The sequence below is a fragment of the Tachysurus fulvidraco genome, chromosome 17, assembly GCF_022655615.1.
Source record: "Tachysurus fulvidraco isolate hzauxx_2018 chromosome 17, HZAU_PFXX_2.0, whole genome shotgun sequence".
Taxonomy (NCBI): Eukaryota; Metazoa; Chordata; class Actinopteri; order Siluriformes; family Bagridae; genus Tachysurus; species Tachysurus fulvidraco.
Window position 1 is genome coordinate 4,508,234 of NC_062534.1, and position 13,902 is coordinate 4,522,135.

General features: G+C 39.0%; 1 protein-coding gene across 2 annotated transcripts in view; it reads left to right on the forward strand.

Moving 5' to 3' along the window:
* Window positions 1–13,902, forward strand: part of fstl5 (follistatin-like 5) — a 152,086-nt gene that overhangs the window by 94,751 nt on the left and 43,433 nt on the right. For both annotated transcript variants that reach the window (XM_047802686.1, XM_047802687.1), the window contains exon 7: window positions 8,303–8,469. In XM_047802686.1, coding sequence (XP_047658642.1) covers window positions 8,303–8,469 — 167 coding nt within the window. The remainder of the gene's footprint in view (window positions 1–8,302; window positions 8,470–13,902) is intronic.

Below are 13,902 nucleotides of genomic sequence, written 5' to 3' on the forward strand. Positions count from 1 at the left end.
TTTGACCTCAACCACCTGAACACTTGACCTTGACATGTTCTCATGACTAAACCGGTTCTTGTACATGACAACAGATATCTTGACTCCGGCCCTCACTCCCAAAGCAATTCTGACAAATCTCACCTAACCCACCATTTTTTTTATATATATATTTCCTAATGGCTCTTCTTCTCAAAATTGTAGGTTCTTTTTGCAAATTAGTAACACAATCCTCCGAGACCTTGACCAGACTCAAACACATCGGTTCTCAAGCAAATCCTGAGAACTGCTATGTAATCCAGATCAATGTTAATGACTGTGGGCTTTATATGTCCTGAAAGCTTCATATCTGACCTACTGCTAAACATAGTTGGTGTTAAATCCAACTGTATCCACAACTGTATTTGTCAGTTTCCCTTGGATTCAACCAATAGAAGCACCTGAAAGCTAGTATTTAACATGTAATGCATTTGGCAATAACCGTTATCCAGAGCCAAACTTCCATTTAATCTTATACATTTACATTTACATTTACAGCATTTGGCAGACGCCCTTATCCAGAGCGACGTACATAAGTGCTTAAATCTCTAACACTGAATACATTAATGCTGGTTCACTAGGTTACATACTTAAGATACCATGAGTTTAAAACATTTGTTCAAAGTTACAATGAAAAAGTGTCAAAGGTTTTTTTTTTTTTTTTTTTTTAAATGCAAAGGATAAGGAAAGAAGTGCTAGTTGAAGTGTTTCCTGAATAAGTAGGTCTTCAACCGCCGCTTGAAAATAGCCAGTGACTCGGCTGTCCGGACCTCTAGGGGAAGTTCATTCCACCACCTTGGTGCCAGAACAGAGAAGAGTCTTGTAGTATACTTGCCTCTTACCCTGAGAGATGGTGGAACCAGTCGAGCAGTGCTGGTAGATCGGAGGTTACGGGATGCAGGGTGAGGAATGATGAGGGCTTTGAGGTAAGAGGGAGTTGGTCCATTTTTGGCTTTGTAGGCCAGCATCTGTGTTTTGAACCGGATGCGTGCAGCTACCGGAAGCCAGTGGAGGGATCGCAGCAGCGGGGTGGTATGCGAGAACTTTGGCAGGTTGAAAACAAGCCGGGCAGCTGCATTTTGGATCATTTGCAGAGGACGGATTGCGTTCATAGGTAGACCTGCCAGCAGTGCATTGCAGTAATCCAGTCTAGAAATGACAAGAGACTGAACAAGTACCTGGGCAGTCTGTGTGGACAAAAATGGCCGAATCCTTCTAATGTTGTAGACAAGAAACCTTTAATCTTTATACAACTCAGCAATTCAGGGTGTCCAGACATGGTAGCTTTGTGGACCCAAACTTTCCAACACTGTAACCCCTGGCTATCAAATCCCCAGGTGTACGTACAGTAATATAATATATACTATAATATAATAACAAGGTATAATAATAATAATAATAATAATAATAATAATAATAATAATAATAATAATTATTATTATTATTATTATTATTATTATTATTATTATTATTATTATTATTAAAAAATAAAAACAATAAAAAACTAGTAGTAATAATAATAATAATAATAATAATAATAATAATAATAATAATAATAACAAATTTCATTTATTTGTATAACGCTTCCCGCCTCCGCCTTGTGTGTGTGGAGTTTGCATGTTCTCCACGTGCCTTGGGGGTTTCCTCCGGGTACTCCGGTTTCCTCCCCCGGTCCAAAGACATGCGTGGTAGGTTGATTGGCATTTCTGGAATATTGTCCGTAGTGTGTGAGTGTGTGAGTGAATGAGAGTGTGTGTGATGGGTTGGCACTCTATCCAGGGTGTATCCTGCCTTGATGCCCGATGACGCCTGAGATGGGCACGGGTTCCCCGTGACCCGAGTAGTTCAGATAAAGCGGTAGAAAATGAATGAATGAATGAATGTATGTATAGCGCTTTTTACTATTGACAACATTTAAAGCAGCTTTAGAGAAGTATAGAAACAATAAAAATCGTAAAAAGAAACGATTATTTATCTGTAACATCCCCAAAGAGCGTTACATTTCTACACTTTTAATGTTGAGAGTATTGAGAATTTAAAATAAAGGTAAAATTACGATATCCTTTGTATCGTTTCTGAGCAGTTTTAAATGAATTCCAGGTAAAGGATTGATATTACTGGTAGATCCTCTGTATTTAATCTATATAAAAAATTACTAGCGGTTCATTTACTGATCAGGAAACACACAACTGCTTTAAATGGTTCTTAATTGGATCTGATTTTAGCAGAGCTTTCCACTTAGACAGCAAAATACTCAGCCGAACTGAACGGTGTTATTTTGAGCACCAACGTAGTTGTAAGGATTTTTACTCAAAGGAGACATCAACATCTATGCAGGATTTTTAGCTGCGTTGTGTTTAACGCTACATCAAGTTCGGATCCTCAAACAGCTCCTGAATAAACATGATGGACGTAACGTAAATTCTAGACGAGAAGGAACTAGGATTGAGTCAATCTCAGGAACTGAAAATAAGCACAAGTGCTGTGATTTGTGCTCTTTAATGAGAGGAAGATATGAAGAAAACAGCTTTATATACAGTAATAGCAGCTGTGTTCATTTGCATTAAGGTTCTATAGGAGATCGAGTGCTAAATCAACGAGAGTAATTAATCATTAAAATGTAAAATCTCTTTAATTAGCACTTGTCTTAGTAAGTAATGCTTTACTTAATATTAATGTTCTTTTCTACACATATGTATTTTACTCATATCTCACGTATATTCTCTTCATTGGTTCCTCTTGGGGGACACGATGGCTTAGTGGTTAGCACGTTCGCCTCACACCTCCAGGGTTGGGGGTTCGATTCCCGCCTCCGCCTTGTGTGTGTGGAGTTTGCATGTTCTCCCCGTGCCTCGGGGGTTTCCTCTGGGTACTCCGGTTTCCTCCCCTTGTCCAAAGACATGCATGGTAGGTTGATTGGCATCTCTGGAAAATTGTCCGTAGTGTGTGAGTGTGTGATTGAATGAGAGTGTGTGTGTGCCCTGTGATGGGTTGGCACTCCGTACAGGGTGTATCCTGCCTCGATGCCCGATGATGTCTGAGATAGGCACAGGCTCCCCGTGACCCAAGGTAGTTCGGATAAGTGGTAGAAAATGAATGAATGAATGAATGAATGGTTCCTCTTCAAGTTTCTTCCTCTGGCATACAGATCTAAACCTACGTGTGATCTTCTATAGATGCAGGTTGGAATTGGAGAATTTGGCAGAACGTCTTTCAGTTGAATGAAATATTTTATAGATTTTTACAGATTTCTCTTACTGAGATGTTTTATACTGTGTGAAGACTTTTTATAAACTGCCCTCAATCTCCTTTCATAAGGACATTTGTTGTATAAAACCTTTAACACAAATTCCTTTTTTTTATATTTTTTATTTTTTAGGTAGTGAACTTTAATGTTACTATTTATGATCTTTATAGTCGGACGTTATTGTGACTTTATTTCTTAAGGCTATGGAGTAAATTTAAGTTTCAAGCTTGACCTCATGTGACTCAGAGACCAGAAGAAACTGAGTTGTCTGTCCTCTTGACTCTTACACTGATGGTTCATTGATTCCTACATATTGGGTGTTGATTTATACCTATTATTCTCCTGAGCCTTAAGGAAGCCTTCAGCATCAAGTTAATTTATTAAATTAGCATTTTTATAAGCGTGCTATGGAGAAAGTGGAAATTGCCGCATTTACTTTAGTCGCAACACATTTTTGTGTGCATATTTAATTGCACCCGTCGGATTGACTAATTAACAAACGTACTGGTTAATGAGACGGAGACAACAAAGTGTTATGTAACTTTTATTATTATTGAAATAATATCATTAAATATATGATATTATCATGTTTCATGATTCATCCTGTCACGAGCTTCATGCACTAGAGCGGATTTGTCTTCTTTGATCGTGGAAACCAGAGCTCAATTATCATTTTTTTCTTTATACGGGCTAAATGGACTAATGGACTAATTTCTCATGTTTGTGACGTGAAAAGCCGCTGTACAGGAAATAAAGAAATGGTTTGACTAGATTGCGCTAACTGCGCTGTCTGACTCACGGCGAAGAAAAAAAAAATCTCCTTGATGTTCTTTGTGTATCTGCTTTGGCTATAGTTGAACCTGGACTGTAATTGTTATAGAATTATATAAACAATACACAAAGTGTTTTTACAAAACTTTTTACACATATTTGCATCAATAGGTTTTTAAATAGAATGTGTGCTTTTAGCGGTATTTAGTTAGCATCCGACAACAACAGACTGGCGCGTCGCAGTCAGGATTGTGAATAAGGAATTGTAATTAAAGAGCACAGGTATATAAACACAGGGGGTTCAGGAGGATGCTGACACCATTCATTTATACATCCTGACTTTATCATCCTGACTTTTAAAAGCTGCATGCCATAAAGTTATACAGTGGTGTCATAAAGGTGTTCAATACAGTTTTGCTTCGAGGGACATATAAACACACCTGCTCAAATATATCGTACATAAAATAAAACAAGTAAATAATAAAAACTAAGTAACTACTGAAGTGAATAGAAATATTTTGAGCCAGATAAAACCATTTTGTTGGATTTTGTAAGAAAAAAGACGTCGTATTCTTTGTGTACTATTCAGAAATGTATTAAAACAAGTGGGCGTGGCCTCTGTGCCTTCGAGTAACCGGTGAAGGAGTCGCAGCCTCTGCGGTTGTCAATCGTTTCGAAAGAGATGTGGTGTGCGTGATGTCATTACAAGTGAGGAAGGTGTTGTTGTTTTAGATGTTGGTCATTATGAAGGAGGTGTGGCCACTGTGGTTATCAAACCTATTGAAAGGGGTGTGGCTTCTTTGGCTGTCAGTCTAAGTATGGAAAGCCTGGTCTCTGTGGGTATCAGTCCAAATGTAGAAAGTGTGGTTTTTGTGGGTGTTGTTGCAAGGGAAGGCGGTGTGGCCTCTGTGACTGTCAGTCCAAGGTTAGAAGGTGTGGTCTTTGGGACTGTCAATTTTAACGAAGGAGGCGTTGCCCTTGTGGCAGTTACCAAAAGGAGAACTGCCCTCTATGGGTGTCATTCAATGTAAAGGAGGTGTGGACTCAATGATTGTTATTCATTGTGAAGGAGGAGTGACCTATTTGGCTGTCAGTGAAGGAGGCATGGCCTCCACGTATGTCATTCATTGTGAAGAAGGCGTTGCCTCTGTGGCTGTCGGTGAAGGAGGCGTGGACTCTGTGGCTGTCAATAAAGGAGGCGTGGACTCTGTGGCTGTCAGTGAAGAAGGTGTGGCTTCTGTGGCTGTCAGTGAAGGAGGCGTGGCTTCTGTGGATGTCAGTGAAGGAGGCGTGGACTCTGTGGCTGTCAGTGAAGTAGGCGTGGCCTCTGTGGCAGTTAGTGAAGGAGGCATGACCTCTGTGGCTGTCAATGAAGGAGGCGTGGCCTCTGTGGCTGTCAGTGAAGGAGGCGTGGCCTCTGTGGCTGTCAGTGAAGGAGGCGTGGCCTCTGTGGCAGTTGGTGAAGGAGGCATATCCTCTGTGGCTGTCAATGAAGGAAGCGTGGCCTCTGTGGATGTCAGTGAAGGAGGCGTGGCCTCTGTGGCAGTCGGTGAAGGAGGCGTGGACTCTGTGGCTGTCAATGAAGGAAGCGTGGCCTTTGTGGCTGTCGGTGAAGGAGGCGTGGCCTCTGTGGCTGTCGGTAATGGAGGCATGACCTCTGTGGCTGTCGGTGAAGGAGGCGTGGCCTCTGTGGCTGTCGGTAATGGAGGCATGACCTCTGTGGCTGTTGGTGAAGGAGGCGTGGACTCTGTGGCTGTTGGTGAAGGAGGCGTGGACTCTGTGGCTGTCGGTGAAGGAGGCGTGGCCTCTGTGGCAGTTGGTGAAGGAGGCATGGACTCTGTGGCAGTTGGTGAAGGAGGCGTGGACTCTGTGGCAGTTGGTGAAGGAGGCGTGGCCTCTGTGGCAGTCGGTGAAGGAGACGTGGCCTCTGTGGCAGTTGGTCTAGTGAAGGACGTCTATTTTTTCTGCTTTGTGTAGCATAATATTACACAATGTGACTCCACCTTAGGTCCATTTATAAGATATTAAAGATATTAAACAGACATACTCCCTTTTATAAGAAATCCACATCACACCACTACACCATGTGCACTTGTTGATCTAAATGTCTGGGGTTTTCGCTAGAAATATGCTTTAAATATGGATCAAAAGGAGCAATATAGTTGCTATTAATATAGATAGCGCCGTCTCTTCTCTAAGCTCGGTGTTACACGTATTTGCAAATCCCCATAAATACTTGATCACATAATTTCACATGTAAAAGAATTTATTAGTGAGAATTTATAAGACGTTAAGATGAATGGTTAATATTGAGGCTCAGGGATAGGTTTTTTAGAAGTTTAGATGTTCATGATGTTATCGGTATGAAATCCAATGAAATCACTCTCACTTATTGCCATTATTTTTGCTGTATTTTTTATTTTATTTTTTATTTTTTTGTACAGGCTTTTTTTAATTGTTTCCGTAGCTGTTAAATGGAATCTTGGGCTTGCTCATCACATCTGGTCATTACACGCCTCCAGGAGCAGAACTAATTCAGTTAGACCTTTCTGCCCAGCATTACTCTCATTACACTAAAGAGTACTCAGAGATACAAAGAGAGAAATAGATACAGAGAGTGAGAGAGAGAGAGAGAGAGAGAGAGAGAGAGAGAGAGAGAGAGACAGAGAGAGAGAGAGAGAGAGAGAGAGAGAGAGAGAGAGAGAGATACAGAAATACAGAGAGAGAGAGAGAGAGAGAGAGAGAGAGAGAGAGAGAGAGAGAGAGAGATACAGAGATACAGATATAGATATATATACATAGATATACATATATATACCAGAGAGAGAGATAGGATACATATATAGAATAGTATAGATATATATACAGATATATACATATAGATATATATAGAGTAGTATAGAGATATAGAGATATAGATATAACATAGATACATATAGTACCATATATAGATTCAAGAGATATATGATAGATATATATATATATAGAGAGATATATATAATCGAGTATAATACATATATAGATATACAATATATATATATATTATAGATATAAAGTAGATATATATACATATTATATATAATATATTTTATTCTATATATAGATAAGTATTACATATATAAATTTTCATAGATATAGATATATGTATATAGATATATTATATTCATATAAAGATACATATATAATAGATATCAGAGATAGTTTATATTATAATATAAGATATATATATATATATATAGATAGATACTTTACATATATATTTATATATATACATATATAATATACAGAGATAAGAGATATATATATATAGATAAAATATATTAGAGAGAGAGAGAGAGAGAGAGAGAGAGAGAGAGAGTTTAAAGTTTAAAGTTTATACCACACACAGAGTTAAGACCCACGTAGGTGTGTGTGATGCATCACTGTCTTCATCTCCACACACTATGTGAGGTATGTGTGTGTGTGTGTGTGTGTGTGTGTGTGTGTGTGTGTGTGTGTGTGTGTGTGTGTGTGTGTGTGTGTGTTTGTTTGTTTCTGGGGTCTGTGCTGATTGCTAATTGACTGCAGTTTTATTATTTCTGATTATAAAGACACATTTCTACAATAGTTCATTCGTAAACAAGGGCTGCATCTTGCCTGGGAGACTCAACAGCAACTAATTGAGCTTCTGCTTGATTACTAAATGACTGTAGCTGTATGTACACACACACAGAGCTAATTCACGACTACACAACACAGGCTAATTACAAGCTAATTGCATTTTTAACAACAGAACGAGTTGAAAGAAAAATCCAGAACAATCTTTTCATCTCAAAGGTAAAAGATATAACAGACAAAGTTTGTGGGTTTAGATTTGAGCTAGAGGTTCGGCTAATGTCACTAACAAGTAAGGCTAACCTTCAGCTAATTTAATAAAGTGTTCACCTCAGTGGTCAAAAACGAATCAAGCTGTTTTGTCATTCTTCTCGCGTTCGATTTCTGTGTGGAATAAAACCAAATTTTTGTCTGTGCTAACAACGTATTGAATTTCACTCTTTAAGTCAGCGGCTACTGCTGTTTCTAGATCATCGACATCATTTTTGTCCATTTTAAAGCTTCTGTTTGAGATCATTCTTTCCACTGTACACTTTATTAATCTACACTCTAAAAAAGTTTACCAACATTAGCTTCATAGCTTGGCATTTCGATTCCGTCTAGCGTGTACGTTTAAATGTTTGTCTTTGAGTATGGATTTGTGGCTCAAACAGAGCTTCTCTCTTTTCTCAGACGTGTACGAGCTGAAGCTCGCCGAGGAGCAGAAGCTGATCGTCACCACAATCACTGTGGGTCAGAGCGTCGTGCTGACGTGTGCCATCGCGGGCGAGAGGCGACCGCCAATCATCTGGAGGCGCAATAACCACACGCTCAACACGCTACAGCTGGAGGATATCAGTGTGAGTGACGTTCTATTCCAACACACACACACACACACTCACTTTTTTATTTATTTATTTATTTATTTTCAATTTTATCCCAGAGCATATTGGATATAAAACACTTAGCAGGTGTGCTGAAAATGATCAAGTACATGGTGGTGTGATGAAGTGTAGCTATTTTCCTATAACAGCGTATCCTGAAGTGGTTGTACCTCTTATAGCAGAGCAGTTCGCCAATGATTACAAAGATTTATTTATAAAGAACGACACACCATGTGCATTTAATCCGTTTGTAGTTACATAATGTTACGGAATGTAAAACCACGAAACAACTTCGATCCTGTCATCACTCATATTGTAGCAGATATAAACATCTATTAATTATCTCTATTCAGATATATAACGCAAAACAGCAACACTTAGTACTGTATGTCCTGAAAATACACTGAAAACCTGCTGACACTCGTCTTTTTTTCAGAAGAAAAAATAGATAATTTGCTCCTGTTTGGTTGTGTCCATGTTCATCATTGAATATCTTTGTCATGTTAAACTCCACAGTGAGGGTTAATATAAAGCTCATATGAAAGTAGACAGTCAGGGCTTTAATAATTTGTACTGGATAAGTATTTCTATTTTTCTCGAGCTTCCTAGAGGCAATATATTCATAGAAAAGTTCCAAAGAAACAAACATGTTTTTATTTTTTTGTTCCCACAAATGTTTCTCTAAAGTAAACGGTGATATCGAACCCATTTCTGCTCTCTGAGATGCTCCAAGTGCTTGTTCATAAACATCTGAAATTTAATCGTGTTATCTTCAACCACTAAAATCTTGCATAAGGTTATCAGCAGAGTCCCAAAGTCTGAAACTGAAAGCTAACAGCTAAAGCTAGTCCTGACTCATGTTATAGCAGACCTGTGACTAAAAACTAATTTGTTTACACTTATCAAAAATGGGGGGCACGGCGGCTTAGTGGTTAGCACGTTTGCCTCACACCTCCAGGGTTGGGGGTTCGATTCCCACCTCCACCTTGTGTGTGTGTAGTTTGCATGTTCTCCCCGTGCCTCGGGGGTTTCCTCCGGGTACTCCGGTTTCCTCCCCCGGTCCAAAGACATGCATGGTAGGTTGATTGGCATCTCTGGAAAATTGTTGTAGTGTGTGAGTGTGTGAGTGAGTGAGAGTGTGTGTGTGCCCTGTGATGGGTTGGCACTCCGTCCAGGGTGTATCCTGTCTCGATGCCCGATGACGTCTGAGATAGGCACAGGCTCCACGTGACCCGAGTAGTTCGGATAAGCGGTAGAAAATGAATGAATGAATGATTGAAAATGTTCCATACATCAGAATGGAAAGCTAATGTACTTTGAAATATTTCATTCAATTAAAAGGCGTTCTACATCAATTCTACAATCTATCCCAATCTACAGAAGGTTTAGATCTGTGATACCAGAGGAAGAAACTTCAAGAGGAACCAATAAAGAGATTATACATGATTGAAATACATGTGTCTTGAGACTTGCAAAGATAAAATCATTCATTTGTATATAGTGATTGAAAACATCCCTTAGGTCGATTTCCAGTGTATCAGTGTTGTTTCATATAAAACCAAAATGTGATTTGCTTTACAGCTAAAATAACCTTTTGTTATAGAAAATGAATCACCACCTACTGACCAATCAGAATCAAGCATTCAACACTGCTGCGGTTTTTTATTGTAACAAACTGTAACAAATGACTATATGTATTGCAATATTCCAAACAAACTAAAGGTCAGAGCTTTAAGGCAAAAACAGCAGAGAAGCTATGCAGTAAATCAGCATTTCTTAGCGCCTTAGGCTCAACACATGTTCAAACAGCAGCCAAAATGCACATAATGCCAGTGGGATGCAGCCGTACCGTGAGTCAGAGATGTTCGCTAGTCATTTTATACGAGCCGGAGTCACGTCTCGGGTCTCTGAGCTGCAATCCCACATTCTGATGCCAAACTGATCAAATACAGAACCTCAGTTATATCTATCATGCTTTAAGTAATTGTTGAACTAAAGATTATATTATTTGAAGTTTAATATAAAATTTATATTATCATCATTTGAGGTAAAAGTGGCTCGCTGGGTTTAAACACATGCCTCATCGCCGTCTCTGGTCATGGTATTATCTGTGGAGGAACCATCTCAGGTCCTGCTCTGTTGTCATCTGTACAGAGTGTGTAAGGGATCTTCTCTGTTTTGATCATGGTACACGATATGGCCAAAAGTATGTTTATTAATTTTTTGTTGCTCCAACATTTCTGTTATAACAGCCTCCGTTCTTCTGAGGAGGATTTCCACTAGATTTTCAAATGTAGCTTTTGGGAAATGCAAATTTGCCTGAGGGGGCACGGTGGCTTAGTGGTTAGCACGTTCGCCTCACACCTCCAGGGTTGGGGGTTCGATTCCCGCCTCCACCTTGTATGTGTGGAGTTTGCATGTTCTCCCCGTGCCTTGGGGGTTTCCTCCGGGTACTCCGGTTTCCTCCTCCGGTCCAAAGACATGCATGGTAGGTTGATTGGCATCTCTGGAAAATTGTCCGCAGTGTGTGAGTGAATGTGTGTGTGTGTGTGTGTGTGCCCTGCGATGGGTTGGCACTCCGTCCAGGGTGTATCCTGCCTTGATGCCCAATGACGCCCGAGATAGGCACAGGCTCCCCATGACCCAACTTTGGATAAGCAGTAGAAAATGAATGAATGAATGAATGAATGAATGAATGAAATTTCCCTGATTTTTGAAAGGTCCACTATGATCAAGTGAGAAGTACTAGTGGCTCATTATTTTAGTTCAACCTTAAGGTGTTCATTGGGGTTGAGGTCAGGGGTTTGTGCAGGACATTCGAGGTCTTCTTCAACAATGATGATGAACCATGTCTTTATGAAGCTTGCTTTGTGCACAGTGGCATTGTCATGCTGGAACAGGTTTGGTCCTCTTAGTTCCAGTGACAGTGTCATGATTAGGTGTCCACATACTTGCAGGAACATCATCATAGACATTTGAAAAGCCATAATCTGATTACAAACTAAACCTCTTTGGCTTATTCTTTAATTTATTTTTTTTCCTTTGCGATGTAACTTTCTAGCTACTTGATCAATTCATGACATTTAAATCAGAAACCTTTATTAAACCGGCTTCAGAAACAAAAGAGAACGTCAAAATTAAATCTTGTTCCGAATCGGCAGACTTCTTGAATTTTGGCATTTAAAGAGACTTCCTTGACTAGATCCACTTCTACCACTACACAATTTAAATAAATCGATATTTAATAAATAATTTGAGCGCATCAGAGTTAAAGTTTGTTTTTTTATTATAGTTACACTTTCCAGGTTCATAAATTATGCTCAGTATTTCTTTTATCCTTTTGATGCACATGATCGTATAGTAATACGGAAAATTTTGAAATGTGAAAAGCCTTTAGGCTGTAAAATGATTAGACTAGAATGATTTTTTTTTTTTTGTCGGAGAAACAGAGACGTTACACATATTCTTTGTAATTAAGTCTAATCGTGTGTTATAAAATATTTTTTTTTTTACCTTTTTATCAGGTGGGATGTATGTAATATATTACAAGTGCAAAGTATGCAAAAAAATCCTGTTGAGAAATGAATCACAACCTAGATTTTAATATGGAGAATTTTTTTTTAAACTCTACAACCCGTTGTGTCATTTCCACAATATTACGCTGCTAGTTTTGTGCTACGTTTCCTACTTTATCGTTCTCACACTTCTAACTAGGATAGCCGTAGGAGCTACATCACTCATCATGGCTCTGACTCAAAAGTAGCTCTTTATTATGAGCCAAACAGGAAGTGCTTAAGGAGACTAGAGTAGCTTTAAGCTCAGGCAGCCTTTCACTCTGTGTGAGTTAGACTGCCAAAGCAATCACGAGAACTGAGGAGGGTGCTTGGAGGGAAAAAAAAAAAGGATAAGGAAAGTAAATAAGTAACGCTCGCTAGGAGCTATAAGGAACTGCAGTGAGGACTAAAAGGCACATCTGTCCTCAAATCCATTTCAAAGAGTGTTGTTATGTGCTGTTTCTTTGCATTTCTGCCTGATATGTGCTGTTTGTGTGTGTGTGTGTGTGTGTGTGTGTGTGTGTGTGTGTGTGTGTGTGTGTGTGTGTGTGTGTGTGTGTGTGTGTGTGTGTTCCTGGATCAGCTAAGCATCTGGTCTGTAAATGAGTCAACACTACAATCAGAACAAACACTCCATAGATGCTTATGTAGCAAAAGCAACATTAAATGCTGATGAGTGTGTGAGAAGCTCCTGCAGGCTGAGATGATTATCAGAACTTTCACGCTCAACTTTTAACAATTAAAACACCATGAAGCGCGATTGCATATGCGCATCATGACAGAAGAAGAAGGGGTTTATGGGTAACCGTGGCGTATAGAGGCACAAACGGTTATATGACTTAACTGTAAACGACGATAAGATTATAATACTTTGATGTGTGTGAGAAGTGGAAATAATCAACACATTCTAATATTTATCCATTTCTAGTTACATTTAACATGAAGGAACATTCAGATAAGTTATTTCTTGTTATCTCTTGTATTATAGAACAGCAGTATAAAGGATTATAAGGATTATTACAGACTGCACCTTTAAATTGTGATTAAACCCTCATCTGTTTCTCTTCACATCCACTCCAAAATAGAAAAGCTTAAATCCATCACTTTAAAGAGATCTTTCTTTGACCCAGTTGGTTTGTTGTTCTGAACATCATGTTTCACTTAAAGAACACACACACACACACACACTTATTCTGTACACACATCACTGCGGCGTGCTTTTCTTCTACCTCCGACTTTAAACAATCCACAAAATCCTCACGCTCAGACTTCTGGGTGCAAAACTACACAATCATTCCTGACCTGTTCTGCGATCAATCTTGTTAGTCTTTGAGGAGAATCTTTACACGGAAAGTTTGCAGCTTTTTCCAGCTCTATATGTTAAGCAAGCTTTATAGCAAACCTGAAGGTCAGGCCGTGTAACAAAAACGCAAGCTCATTTTTCAGACATTCTTACAAATTCTTTATTTATTTATTTATTTATTTATTTATTTATTTATTTATTTAGCCTAAGGCCAAGGCCTATCTTTGCAATAAAATCTTACCTTGAATTTTTTATTTTTATTTTTTATTTGTTTTTGTTTTTTTTGTTTGGGGCTTTTCTATAAAGTAAGTTAAAAAAAAAAAAAAAAAAAGGTCACTGATCCGAACTTTTAAGGATTCTGCTTCTATAACACTTTGTTTGAGAAATCCAATAAGGATTTCTTCAGATTTATTCATCTCTGTTTGGACCCAGGGAACACGGTGGCTTAGTGGTTAGGGTTGGGTTTTCGATTCCCGCCTCCGCCTTGTGTGTGTGGAGTTTGCATGTTCTCCCCGTGCCTTGGGGGTTTCTCCGGTTTCCTCCCCCGGTCCA